The sequence below is a fragment of the Electrophorus electricus genome, chromosome 8, assembly GCF_013358815.1.
Source record: "Electrophorus electricus isolate fEleEle1 chromosome 8, fEleEle1.pri, whole genome shotgun sequence".
NCBI classification, from domain to species: domain Eukaryota; kingdom Metazoa; phylum Chordata; class Actinopteri; order Gymnotiformes; family Gymnotidae; genus Electrophorus; species Electrophorus electricus.
Window position 1 is genome coordinate 18,978,312 of NC_049542.1, and position 13,618 is coordinate 18,991,929.

The 13,618-nt window shown below is 43.4% G+C and overlaps 1 protein-coding gene across 8 annotated transcripts in view; it reads right to left on the reverse strand.

The window, feature by feature from the left end:
- The window catches only part of LOC113578673 (cytoplasmic dynein 1 intermediate chain 1), a 41,868-nt gene that overhangs the window by 21,133 nt on the left and 7,117 nt on the right, over window positions 1-13,618 (reverse strand). For all 8 annotated transcript variants that reach the window (XM_035529455.1, XM_035529454.1, XM_035529458.1 and 5 more), the window contains one exon: window positions 12,715-12,830. In XM_035529455.1, coding sequence (XP_035385348.1) covers window positions 12,715-12,830 — 116 coding nt within the window. The remainder of the gene's footprint in view (window positions 1-12,714; window positions 12,831-13,618) is intronic.

Below are 13,618 nucleotides of genomic sequence, written 5' to 3' on the forward strand. Positions count from 1 at the left end.
CGCAGCCCAAGCTTGTTTTGGATCAACACGGCTCGTTGTTTTTTGAGAGGGTTTGATGAGCATTTGCACAGCTGCCTTTTCACCAATGTGAGCCAAAGATAAACAATGGAGTGAGTAAAAAAAAAGAAAGTTGCCCAGGTTCTGAGAAACATGTGTGCTACACGTGTGTGCATATGCGTGTGCATGCTTGTACATGCGTGAGTAAATCAAGATGTCTGATGGGTGGAGAAGCTCAGATACCCTGCAAGCTCCAGGAAGCAGAGTGGCATGCCTCTTCCCTGCTCTCTCCTGACCCCACCCCCAGATTTTGGCCCCCAGACCCTGAAGACTCACCCCCCAATTAACCCAGTCACCCGAGTCAAAGAACCAGCCTGGTGCAGCTCTCTCCCAGGCACCTGCCTCCCCCACCTCTGCCCGCCACTGCTGGCCATGTGTTCCTAACCCTCCCCACCCTCCTGACCCATGTCTGCAGATGGCAAAGGGGCTCCAAAGGTGCTAAAAGCCCATCAGACACCTGTGGATCAGAACACACAAGCACAGCTTCGCAGCCGCACGCTAACACACACACACACAGGGGCTCTGTGGGATTGTTTTCTTGTTGACCCTGGGTGGCAGAGGTTAACAGGCAGGGGTCGGCCTGACAGTGGGTGCCCAGTTCAGGGGAGGAAGTGATCCCATCGTCGCCCCAGTCGTGCCGAGGCTCACACACTCAACACCAGGGTGTTTGTGTTCACACCAGCTGAGGCAGAGGGCAGCGCCTCGGGCCATACTTAACAATGATTCAGTGCTACAAGAATGCCTCCTCTAGCACTACTGTGGAACAGATTTGGTGTGTTTTCAGCATATTTGCTTTTTTTCTCATGCAATAATATTTTCTTATATTATATTATTATATTTTTCTTTATTTATTATATTACACAATTAATATTTTTAACAGACAAATATTCAGTGATTCTCTTCCTACATATTATAGATGGTGGTGAATAGACTGAAAGCTAAAACTCCCATGGGCTTTTGGCTGGGTGACTTCTCCAGGTTTAAGTCTAGACTGTGAGGTTTAAATATGCCCAGCACTGAGGGATTTTCTCAGCGAGAGGCTGCGGGTGAACTGGGTCCAGTGACGTGAGCAGGTCTGGGCCAGAGTGAGTGTGGTTATGCTGCTGAATATGACCCTGCCTGCAAGCCAGAGACCAGCATGGAAGCGAGAAGTCCTCAGGCCCAGACAGGCAGCCAGCCAGGCAGTCCAGTCCACACCCCATGCCCCACACCACCACCAGCTCCGGCTCCTACACCCCCGACTTCCCTATCCCATTTTGTCTCTGTCTCCATCTGTTTTTCTCTTGAGCTCTGCTGGACTCTGAGGTGATGCTCATCACATAAGCACTGCAGCTCAGTCCCTCCAGGGAATGACTGAAATAACACAGATCATGCATAGGATGGCACAGCTCCTGGCTTGGAGGAGAGCAGCATACTGCATGGCTGGTGTAAGAGGGGCCACCAAGCACCAAATCTGGAGCTGAAGCCAGCTGTGACTTGACCTGGTTTGACTAGGTTTCAGGGGAGGACGTACTCCGGTGTGACGACTGAGAGCTCAGAGGCAGTCTAAAGGAGATGTACTGATCACAGAGACTGGGACAGAGAAAGGCAACCTTGATTCATAGCTGTGGTTAAGAGATCATAGATTAGGAAACAAAGTGAGGGAGGCTTGCCATAACGCCATGGCTCCCTGCCTTCCTGTCTAAGCTACAGTCACACATGTTTTTAAGACCCCAGCCCTGCAAAACATTAAACATCACACCTGACATCTGAATTGGAACAAACTGCAAATTCTATTTTAACAGAAAATATGTGATATGATCTATAAATTAGATCAATTCCTAACACCATAACAGTTTGATTTAAAAGGAGATGATCCCTCTTTGCCATTAAGATGATGTTGAACTACATTCCCCCGCAGGGTGTCCGGGTATTAGCAAGTTCTCAAAGCTGAAAAAGCACAGGAGAAATAAGAAGGGGCAGCTTTAACACAGTCCCTGCACTCTATCCAGTGGCCGTGTAATCCGTGTCACGAGATGCTTTCCTTTGCACCCGTCGCGTAACACTGGCCAAGTCAGCAGGACAGCGCATTAAGCATCATCCTCCCTGCCTGCCAGTCTGATGAAACTCTGGGTCTGCGTGGCACGGTAATGACATCCTCCTCTCTGCACAGCTGTTCAGTCTCCCCCTGGCTTCCTCATACTGCTAGAGTAAATTCCAGTCCTTGCCGCATCATGCTGTTCGCCGTGGTGGCCAGCACGGCACCGACCCGCAGCCCTTACCAGACCGACGTGTCTTAAAACCTCACGAGGCCATACTAAACTGCACACTAATCGACGATGTAACAGTGTGACAGTGGACAGCACGGGCGAGCGCTTGCTGGGCTCACTGTCACCGATTGCTCGCTCTTACCTGCATCATCAACTGAGGTGCACACACACCGATTCATTAACGAAAATGTAGAGATAAAGACCAGAGGAATGAGATTGAGAATCTCAGTGCTGGTTACACCAATTACAGCACATGCCCATGCTGTTCAGAAGCTGTGCATGTGGAGCTGGTTAATCTGAGGCAGTGTGTGCGGCAGTGCTGAGGATGGCAGCAGAAGCGCTTGCACACCTTCATCCCAACAGACCAGCATTTACACTGAGCGCCATGCCACTGAGGGGAAATGTTTTAAACTGGTAGAATGAGATCAAAGATTGTGCCCTTCAAATCCCATGGCTCATCTGTGGGAACTGGAGGGTGTCCAGGGCCAGGGCCACGGCTGCTGCCAGCGCCCGTCTGTTCGCTGACAGATGGATGTTGACACCGAGCACTTTTACAAACAGTGAAAGGTATCATGCCAAGCAGCATGCACAGAGGGGAAACGCACCCAGGACGATATCCCATCCATTAAACGGCAGGAGGATGCGACCTAGTCTTTCATCCCAGCTTTTACTGGGCCAAGCTATGCAGCACCAGGCTTCCCATTTGTGATATGGAGCTCATTACACAATCAAATAATTTCCCCTCATCTGACAAGTGGGGAGTTTTCCCACTCTAATGTGTGGAGCTGTGCCCCCTTGACACAGAGAGAACAGGGACTGAAAGAGGGTGAGAGGTATTTTTGTGTGTTGGGTGTGAAGAGAGGGGATACCCCGGCTATCCAGCATATGAGCACACAGGCACAGCCACACACACACACACACACACACACACACACACTGGCTGTCTCTCTTTTGTGAGGCAACACAGGCGTGCACGCACAATCTGTGCCTCAGAGGTTGGGTGTTGAGCTGCCTGCAGACCACAACAGAGACATGGAGTAGCGGAGGAGGCGGCTGAGATGTAGACATAAAAGAGACCTCTAATGTGGCCCTGGCACGGCACCCCACGCATGACACAAACAACAAACACTGCCGCAGCACACTCATGCAGGCTGAGAGTACCAAAAGATCCTCCAAACTCTGCCAGGAGTGCGCAAACACCTGGAGAGCACCTGCGCAAGGTTCACACACTTTATGACCTGGCTCACTTTGTTGCCACGGTCATCAGAGTGCTAAATGAACATAAAGTTTTCATACCACAAAGGAGTCTGAGTCATCTTTCACAAGTGCTTAGGACTGATGACCATAGACTCAAGTGACAATAATAAAGCACCCCTACTTTATTCATTCATGTCAATACTGTACTTCCTGTTATGCCTGATCACAGCTGAGCTGCAAGTCCATGTGCCATGACTCATTCAGTTCTAGACAACAAAAGCTCTCTTTCTCTCTCTGTCTCTATGTGAGTGTCATACTTTTTTTTTCTGAAATCAAATGAAGACAAGCTGTGGGGGGAAAATACATTTCCTCTCACGGGTCCTCATCAAACTCTCACAGCAGAACAGAGGGGCAGAGAGCGAGAGAGAGAAAGAGTGAGCAAGAGAGGAGAGAGAGAGGCCTGTAATGGACTCTCAGCCTCTCTTCCCCTCAGTTTTCCTGCAGCTGTGTGGCAGCCTCAGGGCAGCAGCATACTGCTTGTTCTCCTCTCATCTCTATCCACTGTCCCACCACCACTGACCCACTGTCAATGCCCACCACCAACAACCTACAGTCAGTGTCCACCGCAACTGACCTACACTCATTGTCCCAGTTGTTGTCCACTGCCACTGACCCACAGGCACTGACCCACAATCACTGCCCCACTGCCACTGACGCCACCACCACTGTATGCATGCAGGCATCAAATTAAACACGTACCTGTCAGCCTCTGCAACAGTGCAACTGATCATAGGTATTCAAATTTTTTTTTTACATTAAAGAAATTTCACTGAATTTTAGTAATATGATTGCAAAAAAAATAATTTAGAGAGAGTACAACTCCACTTCAAACAAAGACCTGTTTAGTGTGGTATATGTATTTTACAAATAATTTCAACCAAACCATAACAATTATTTAGGGAACAGAGAACAGAATCACAAAGAGGGCATGACTAACTCTACTTAAAAAAAAAAAAAATGAATGTGCCATCAAACCACACATAAATCACAGCAATCCTTATCTTTCAGCTCCTCTTTTTTGGAAGCCAATCTGAGGCTCCTCAGAAGTTTGGTGTGGTGGAAAAAACAAAGCTTTGCCTCTTTACTGGAAGAGCGATGTGCTCTGGGCTCCTGCCTCCTCGCCCTCATTTGTCATCATTATGACGAACACTTCACATCGATTCCACCATGTCTTTTATAGCAGTGCTATCAAACCTTTCTCTGAAGGCTAAAGGCCACGCAGCACACATCTGCCGCACCCTCTGAGACACAGGCAGTGCTCTAGGGTCTGGAAATATTCAGAGCAGTACAGATAAACAGACGTGTGGCTTTGAACACAGATAACCGTTCAGAACCTCAGCTAACACAGGAAATGCTCTAGATTGAGGGATTTAAGGCCTTGTTAGATTTAGACAGAATATTTCGGACAACACGTAAGAAATTGGGGGAAAAAACATTTTACTCAGGCATGGCCAGTCTTGATAATTATCTGATGGCTACATTAAATATGCCATTTTGATATGTGGACAATTCAAGGGAAAACAAAGCAAAATGTGGCTTTCTTGTTTGTTTATTATTGGGAAGTGGGAATTGTTTAAAAAATAAAAATTATAAAAATATATAAATTATAAAAATTGTATAATACATATTTGAAAAAATAATCTTTTTTAAAAATGCTAGTCAGAAGTACTGGTCTGTTCTAGTATCATGTTATTTTGAATAAAATAGATGCAGACCAAAATACCTTAATAATTAACATTTAACATTAACATTTAACTTGTCCATGTACACTATGAAGACAATAAACATTAGTGCACTAGCATGCATGCTTATGGCATGTAACTGCACTACAGTCTGGACCAACCCTGCCTCAATTTCATATTTCATATTTTCATATTTCATATTTCTTTTTCGTATTTATTATTAAACAAGGTGTAACAAAGCAATTCCAATTGAGCCTTTGCAACGAAAAGCCATACATGTTCATTTACTGTTTTTCCACTTTCTACAAAGTCAAAACAATAATATTAAGCATTAAAGCAAGTTTTATTTTTAAATGCCAACACAAATTAAGTAAGTCTAAATAAACCATATTCAGAATTTTAATATAATTTTAATGTAAATGTACAAAATCAAAAACTAAAATAAGGGATTACACAAAAAGGGGAAATGGCTGATGGTTTTTCACTGAAAGGACTCATAACGATACAAAACCAAAACAATTAATAACTAGTACAAAGGTCATCTAGCTTGCAATTACACTAAACACCATCATGACAGCAAATGCAAACCCCGATGAAAAGAATTAGCCATACATGGAGCTATCGCTGCAGCCTTCTGCCTATATACGCTGCGAGAACATACTGAAGCTACATTATGCAATGGGACTGTGGCCCGCTGCCACGGTGCCAGTCAAGCTGGCGTGATCCCAGAACCACATCTTTAAGAAAGCCATCATGCCACGCCATGCACAGGCCGGCCGCAGAGCATGATTAAACCTCATGACTTCAAACTTTCCAAACACTGGCCTGTCAAAAAATAAGCCAGTCAACCAGGGCAATGAGCTCAACTCACTTTTTACAAAGTCACATAAGGAAGGACACATGTTTCATTTAAGAGACTTTAAGACCTTTGGTAAATGAATAACGTGGTCATATCTTGAACACTACAGTGAAAACAAACACTATAGATTTTTATTCATCAGCTTCAAAACAGCTTTACAGTTCCCATGAGTCACAGTCAAAGTAAGTCTCTGCTTAATTTTAGAATAAAATGTAACAAAGAATGCATAATTCAAGTCTTAATACCAGTTTTGGAACTAGGGGTGAATGTAATGTCTGGCATGTGCTAAGAGTGCTCCCTGCTGGTTCTGTGTGGTATTGTATAACAAAACTAAGTCTGCCTTGGGGACATGTGTACACAGCTACTGATCTAGCAACATATATTATTTGTAGGGTTAAAACAGACTTTTTCTGGAGTTACTGTTTTCCCTCTGTTCAAGGACAAGCTCAGAACTTTGAGTTTTAAAGCAATCTTCAACTAAAACAATACTCAGAATATGCTGTAGATTTGCTTGCAGACTTAACTTGATAGACTTATTATGCTGGTTTGCAGACAAACATAGTGAAGGCCATTTAACCAAAGGAAGGCAGTGGCCATCAGAGGCCTACAGTCCAGACCACCCAGGACTGCATTTGCCGCACTCTTATTGGACATCAAACCAAGAGGGGGTCCACAGGAACATGGGAATCTGGGTTCAAGGCAGCACGTGGAAAAAGGGCTAACCATTCACAGGAACACAAACCTATGCCATTTGATTTCCAACATACATCAGATGGCAAATATTATTACAGTGGCTCCATAGACAGCAGCTACTTTTGGCAGAGAATAATTTCATGTATCTTATTATGTGGTGGTGTGAGAGGAAAATTGCAGTCATCTGGGTCCCACTTGGCATGCTCCACCTACTGTGAAACACATCATTTCATCTGATATCAGATTTTTTCTCCCTCTCTGGTTTGACTGGCATCCTGCTTCGATCCAAAGCATTTGGGGCTGGGGCCTCTTTTGGCATGAAATCGGAGCAGGATGATGGTGCTGAAATTCACAGTCGAACAGTTTACAGTGGGGAGAGCAGAGGTACAGCAAGGCTTGGGTGCAACCGATTCATTCTGACAACATGGATAAAAAAAAGAGTAAATGCAACTACATCTAAATCCCAAATGACTCTTCCTCCGCTCTCAGACAGGGTGCGGGGAGCAGCACAGTCGCTGTAGTGTGAGCGTGAGCAGGGGAATTTTTTGGCTCTAACCTTTAGCTCCGTGAACGCTGACACCCACGGCTTTTCTCCTGCATGAGAGAGCTGAAACAACACAGCAAAGGCAAGCGCTTCCATATGTGACCCCGAGCGCACGGCTCAGCAGCACACCCAGACAAGCGAGAGCCGGAGCCCGGCGAGCCACTACAGGCCGTGGGGCCCATAGACTGCAGATCATGGTGGCTAGCCTCTCAGCTCAAGGCCCACAGATCCCCATCGGCCATACTGCTGTCCTCCAGCACCTGGCTCCAAGCTGCCAGAGTTTCCACATCACACATTCAAAGCATATATGCAGTTATTCATCACAGGTTGACAAAAGGAGTCAGTGTTCACGCCTGTGTTCATCTGTTTTTGGGCCATGGTAGAATCGTGTATTGTGAGGGACAGTTTTGCATTTGAAGCAATCTTTGTGAATTTTTAGGTGTGTTGATATGTAAAAAAAATCTAGAGTAATTTTATATAGTAGTATATCTATAGTAATCTCAGATTCAATAAAGTTGTGACTGTCAAAATAAATTCCAGAAATACTCTGTAGTCAAACACACAATTAAATCAAGGTGTTTGCTGCTATATTTTGTAGTTTACTATTTTGTTTCTTAACTACTTCATTATAAGCCTTGCAGTTCTCTCACTCAGTGCTGGATAATGCCTTACAGATTAGCAGTTAGTAAGAACCATGCTTTCTGGCAATTAGGAAACATTAAGGTCTACCATAAGTTTAAAACAGAAGTACAGAAAAAAAACTGTAAAAAAAAAAAATCTGTCAGTTAATCACCACACTTGGGTGGGTAAGTTTAAGTGCAAAACTGTATGACTGAGAGCCATTTGCGGTTCACTAACAGCAATTACCACTACGATAACATGGCGGCCCTCAGCATCCCTCTGCCCTCAGAAAAGCAGCTCTTCAGCCATGTTTCCACTGCAGCCCATTAAGGGGTTCACATAGCTTGGCTGAGTGAGACTGTTCCTGTGTCCTGGACTGTGTCAGCGAGCTGGTCTGTGCTCTGACCCTGTGCTAGCCTTCACTGAGGCCCGACCCATGGACCCTCACATGGCTGAAACGCTCCTCGCTTTTTCCCAAAATCTTATAGCTGAAACTGATACTGATCTCCTGCTGGAAATCAGAGGGTAAGCTTGCTAATGCCGTGTCAGCGTTCTGCCATGCCCACAGCTCCAAGCTCTGTTGCTTTTGGCTATGCTCCGAATATAGGGCAACTTAACATGAGGAAACATGGCAGCAGAACAGCTATATGCGGATTTAAGGTGAACCCTGTTCTTTTTCTGTAAGCATAAATTCCATTATAATACTTTCCTTACAATGCAGAGAACAGTAGAAGATTGGATGTGTTTCTCTCAAATTGCACCCTTGGTAACTCAATATTGTATAGTTTTTCACATTAAACCTCTTGCCACAGAAAGGTGCCAAATTTAGTTGGGATATTTTATGGGATAAGATATATTGTTGCCTGCGAAGCTGACCCTGTCAGGATCTTCTCATACACTATCCAGTTGATTAGACATTTCTCAGCAATGTCACCCTGTCTCAGTGACCCTCAGAAATGACAAGCCTGTTCTGTCATACTAATTATATCGCCCAATAAGCACTGTAGCCATGTTTATTGCAGCCAGTGACTGGTGGGTAATATGACTGAGTGTGAACAATGCACACAAAGGAGAGAGTGATTTCTGACTAGGAACCTAGACAAAACTCACACTATTCATATTCATCACAGCAAATGCGGGGATGGAAATGAAAAGATCATTACATTAAATGTCTTAAATAGAGTCACACACACTGATGCAAGACAATCCCTTCAGCTTAGGAGAATGGGCTTTCTCAAAGAGTCAAAAGTTCACATGGGTCATAACCCTAAGACCACTGACTCACAATAACCAGCCATATTTTACATACACATCAACTCAATATCAGTTTAACAGCACTGAGTTGATTTCATTGCCACTTGCCTTCAATGCATAAAACTGTAAAGTTTTCCAACTATAATTAGGCACTAGCTGGTTTGCCCTTCACAATGAAACCATATCAGTCGTCAGATCTATTAGTAATAGAAAATTGCACACATCATAGATTTGCCATTGACCCAATGCAACCTCCACATGAATGCTGCTAAACGAAGTTTAATGAGGGTTAACTAAACAGTCACAAGAGCACATCAAACCAGCCCTTGTTTAAACCGTGCAGCTGAGCACTGTGAACATAAAGGATCCCACATGGATCATGACCAGAGGTCAGCCTAGAGGAGAGTCAGCATTACCGATCAGACACACAGGCAAAATTAGGCCTAGGTTTATTCCTCTGTTCCACTCAAACACACAGCTGTGATGGTCTCCCTTCTTCCGCTAAGAATCATCTATTATGGCATAAAACAAACAGGGAAAGTGCACTTGGTGGTGGTCAGCCTGGGATCTGAGGGCCCATGTGCAGCCCTCAGGGCACAAGAAGGCTGAGGGCTGAGGTGCCGATTCTACAGTCAGAAGGCCCGATAGAACCTGCTAAAAGCAGCAGCAAAGCCCAACAGAACCAGGGCTGTGCAGAGAATGGACATATGTGGCCTTCTAGATGTAAGAATGTTAGAATCTCTTTATTGTAGAGCATACAGGTCAAAATCCACCTTGGTGAACCTCTGTACACCAATGTTACTTTAATTTTTTTCCCAGGTCCTTTCTACTATTTTAATTTTCAGTAAAGTTACCATAAGGTTAAAAATAATTAGACAAAGTAGTTCTTTAAGCTATGTCATCATGGCACACTGGTGACTGAATCTTTTCAGTATCATTTAGTATTACAAGTTACAGAAATACTGTAAACTTTAACCTGATCTCAAGTCTTAGAAAGGGTGACTTTATAGAAAACTTACATGTGAATAAACAATGCCAACATGCATGTCAATAAAACAGATAAGTATGACACAATAAACACAGCTTGGTCTCTCCAAAATAGAATCTGTTCTCATTTTTAAACTGTACTTTAAATTGGGCTTAAATGCATTGAACTCTGTACCTCTCTATTTGATTAAAAATGCTACCACTTAAAATGACATGATTTTAGTAAGTTACACGGCTAGAGGCTACATGGAAATCAGAATCTCAGGACCCTGTATCTTGGCTAATCTCAAACACTGCCCTTGGGAAATGCTCAAACATGTTCAAATGAGTGTGGGAAAGTAGTTGGCGCATGGTGACCTCTATTCAAGTACAAGTGTCCCTGTTGGTATTATTATACCTAATGAGTACAATATCTTTCAACTTCTGCGCACCTGGCTTTCCCTTAAACTACTCCACAAAGAAGCAGACAGACAGAGACAGACAGAGAAAGAGAGAGAGAGAGAGACACAGAGAGAGAGAGAGAGAGAGAAAGAAAGAAAGAAAGAAAGAAAGAAAGAAAGAAAGAAAGAAAGAAAGAAAGAATTGCAGGCCAACAAATACAGAGTCTGTTTACGTTCACCAATCAATGGAAGGAACTTCTAGAACAGCCTGAACAAACAGAGTACGAGACTTGAAGTGAAGTGATACATTCAAATCAAGCTCTGTCTCTCTCTCTCTCCTCTTTGCCCCTCCTCCCTTTTTTTCTTGTGTAGCTCGCACTCCACCCCCTCTTTCTTCTCCCTTTTCTAAGTGTCTACAGGACATGGTCACCAGCTGGCACAATGCTGTCGCTCTAGCCAGCTGTAAGACTGCTCCTCATCTGAAAATGCATCTGGCCCAAAGCAAATAGGTGGAAAAAACAAACTGAATTGCACTGATCGCATGCATCGCTAAGAGCACCGGCCAATCAAAGGCATAGTGGCTGCACTTGCTGAAAAAATGACCCGCCTTGACAGGAAGTTTCGCCAGCAATTTTAATTCTGATCAGGCTTCAAGGAAGTGGAAGGAATAAAAACACATCAATTATAATGACAGGAAGTCTCCAATCACATGGCAGGCAGCTGTTGCCAACGCAGGCATCAAGGAGCCATGAGAAGATGGTGGGGTTTTTGGTGCAAAAGGCAGGATGAGGAAAAGAGGGAAGCAGCTCTCCTACCGCAGAAAACCTCATTTAGGACAACTCACACCTGAAGTGTGCTGTTCACAGATTAAACTTGTATGGGAGGAAAAAGAGAAGAAAACCTGCCTACCAACAATGTTATGCAAAACACCCAACTGATGCTTGTTAAAGGCACCATCCATATGGAGATGTTTAGGGAGCTTTTTTCAAACCATCTGTTTTATACCAGGCCTGGCTCCCAAGTCTGGAGGATGCAATCAAATTAGTTCAGTACAATGTGTGCTTCACTTTAACAAGGTAATAAATTTGAAAATGGAATTGAAGTATGATGCTTTAAATGTGATTACCTTCAGATGTACAATCTGAGCATATATTAAAAACACTGGAGAACATTAGTATAGACATGTAGCAATTGATGGATGAACACTGTGTAACTGCTGTATTCAGATAAGGCATAAAGAAGACAATAGGCCCTACTATTTGCAATACAAACCACAGCTACTCTAATATGGCTATATATCCCATCATTATGTTTTCTCAAACAAACCAAATTGGGTTTGACTGACCACTTTCACATTTCATAGGATGAGTTTAATTCATTTGGTCCTCTTTCATAGAGTGCTTGATGCAAAATGAGGGCTTCTTATTCTGCTTATATTCTTTTACTTAACCAATAGATCTACACAAACAGGACAATGTCTATTACTGACCACACACTGCCTTGAAGTTAATAAGCACCTGGACAGCACTCGAGATGATCTCAGCAGACGTGAAAGTAAACTAGTGGCCCTCCCCCAAGAGGCAGGCCCAATTCCAGGTGATGTTCTGATGATAGAAGCCATCTTGAATTACCCCAACCTGCATCCACTTAACGGCTGTTCTCAATGCCCTCACTGTTCTGTATTCCAGGCAGAGTCACTGATGGTCAGGCATCTCTTTTCAAAGAGCCATTCCCCTGGCTTTCCTCTCAGGAAATGGAGTCCACTGCTGCTCAAATGAATCTTAATCTGACCAGGTTCGATACCAGACAGCAAGAATGGCAGCACACCTGACAGTGATGAAAATCAAAGTGCCTCTCTGAGAAGACACTTTTAATTTCAAGACCTGCACAAACTTGGCTTACCATGAAATCTTTACATGGAAGTTCAATAAACTGCAAATAAAATTAAATAACTCTTGATATACAGTAGCTTGAAAAGTAAAATGACATGGTGAAACAATGTAAAACACATTTTTTACAACAATAGCATGTCAGTCACAGAGCAAACTTTTACCACTAATAAACCATGCTTGCAGAGTGTGAGAAGTAATAGCTTTATGTAATAGACTGTGTAAAATGGCAGCGAGTGTACCTTCTGACTGATGAGCTGCCAGAGGAGTCTGTGTCTCTTTAGAGTAGGAGACTACTTCTCTGGGCAAGAAATCCACCTGGGTTATCTTAGATGCCCTCAGCTTGTGAAGTCTACGTCTGAGAACACACACATATGCAAGCACACATACAAACACACACACACATGCAAAAACACATTGTGCAGTCCATTCCGGTCACCTGGGTATGTCCATTGCTTTCATTTTAAAGGGAGCACTATGGCAACAATATGTAAGCAAATTAGGCCTGACTAATACATTATTGGTTAATGTTATCACAATACTGGCCTTTGCAAAACTGATACTGCAGAAGACTCAAATGTGCACTAGAGGCCTCTAACAAACCACAATATTTTTGTATGAGCATCCTGTTCACTGTTTCAGCTGTGAGTCACTTTTAGACTTTCCAGAGGGGTGATCAGTGTTTTGATGAATCATGGCAACATCTGACAAAAGTGAGTAAATTGGAACAAATAATGCAATCCATGTCATGTCAAGAGTTTACCGTTGTGTTTTAATATACTGTATCACATATTAAAATCATTACATTTTTTAATAATAATTACTATGTAGTATTTTTGACAATATCATGTTGCCCTAAATTAAATCTCTTGGCCAGTTTGGTTTGTGGCAGATTTGAGGTTGTGCCACAGTGATATGACTTGGAATTTTTGAATATTGTATATTTATATAGAAGTCCAACAAATACTGCAGTAACACTATTTCTATCGCTCATGTTTAGCTCTTAGAGGGCTCTCTGCACCTGTACTGGCAGGGAACATCAATCAATGCCATACACAGCCCCTGCAAACAGCTGGAGAGGAACCAGCTGAAAGCACTTAAACCTGACAAACTTTAAAAGAAAGAGAATGAGAAGGGGAGGGGTAA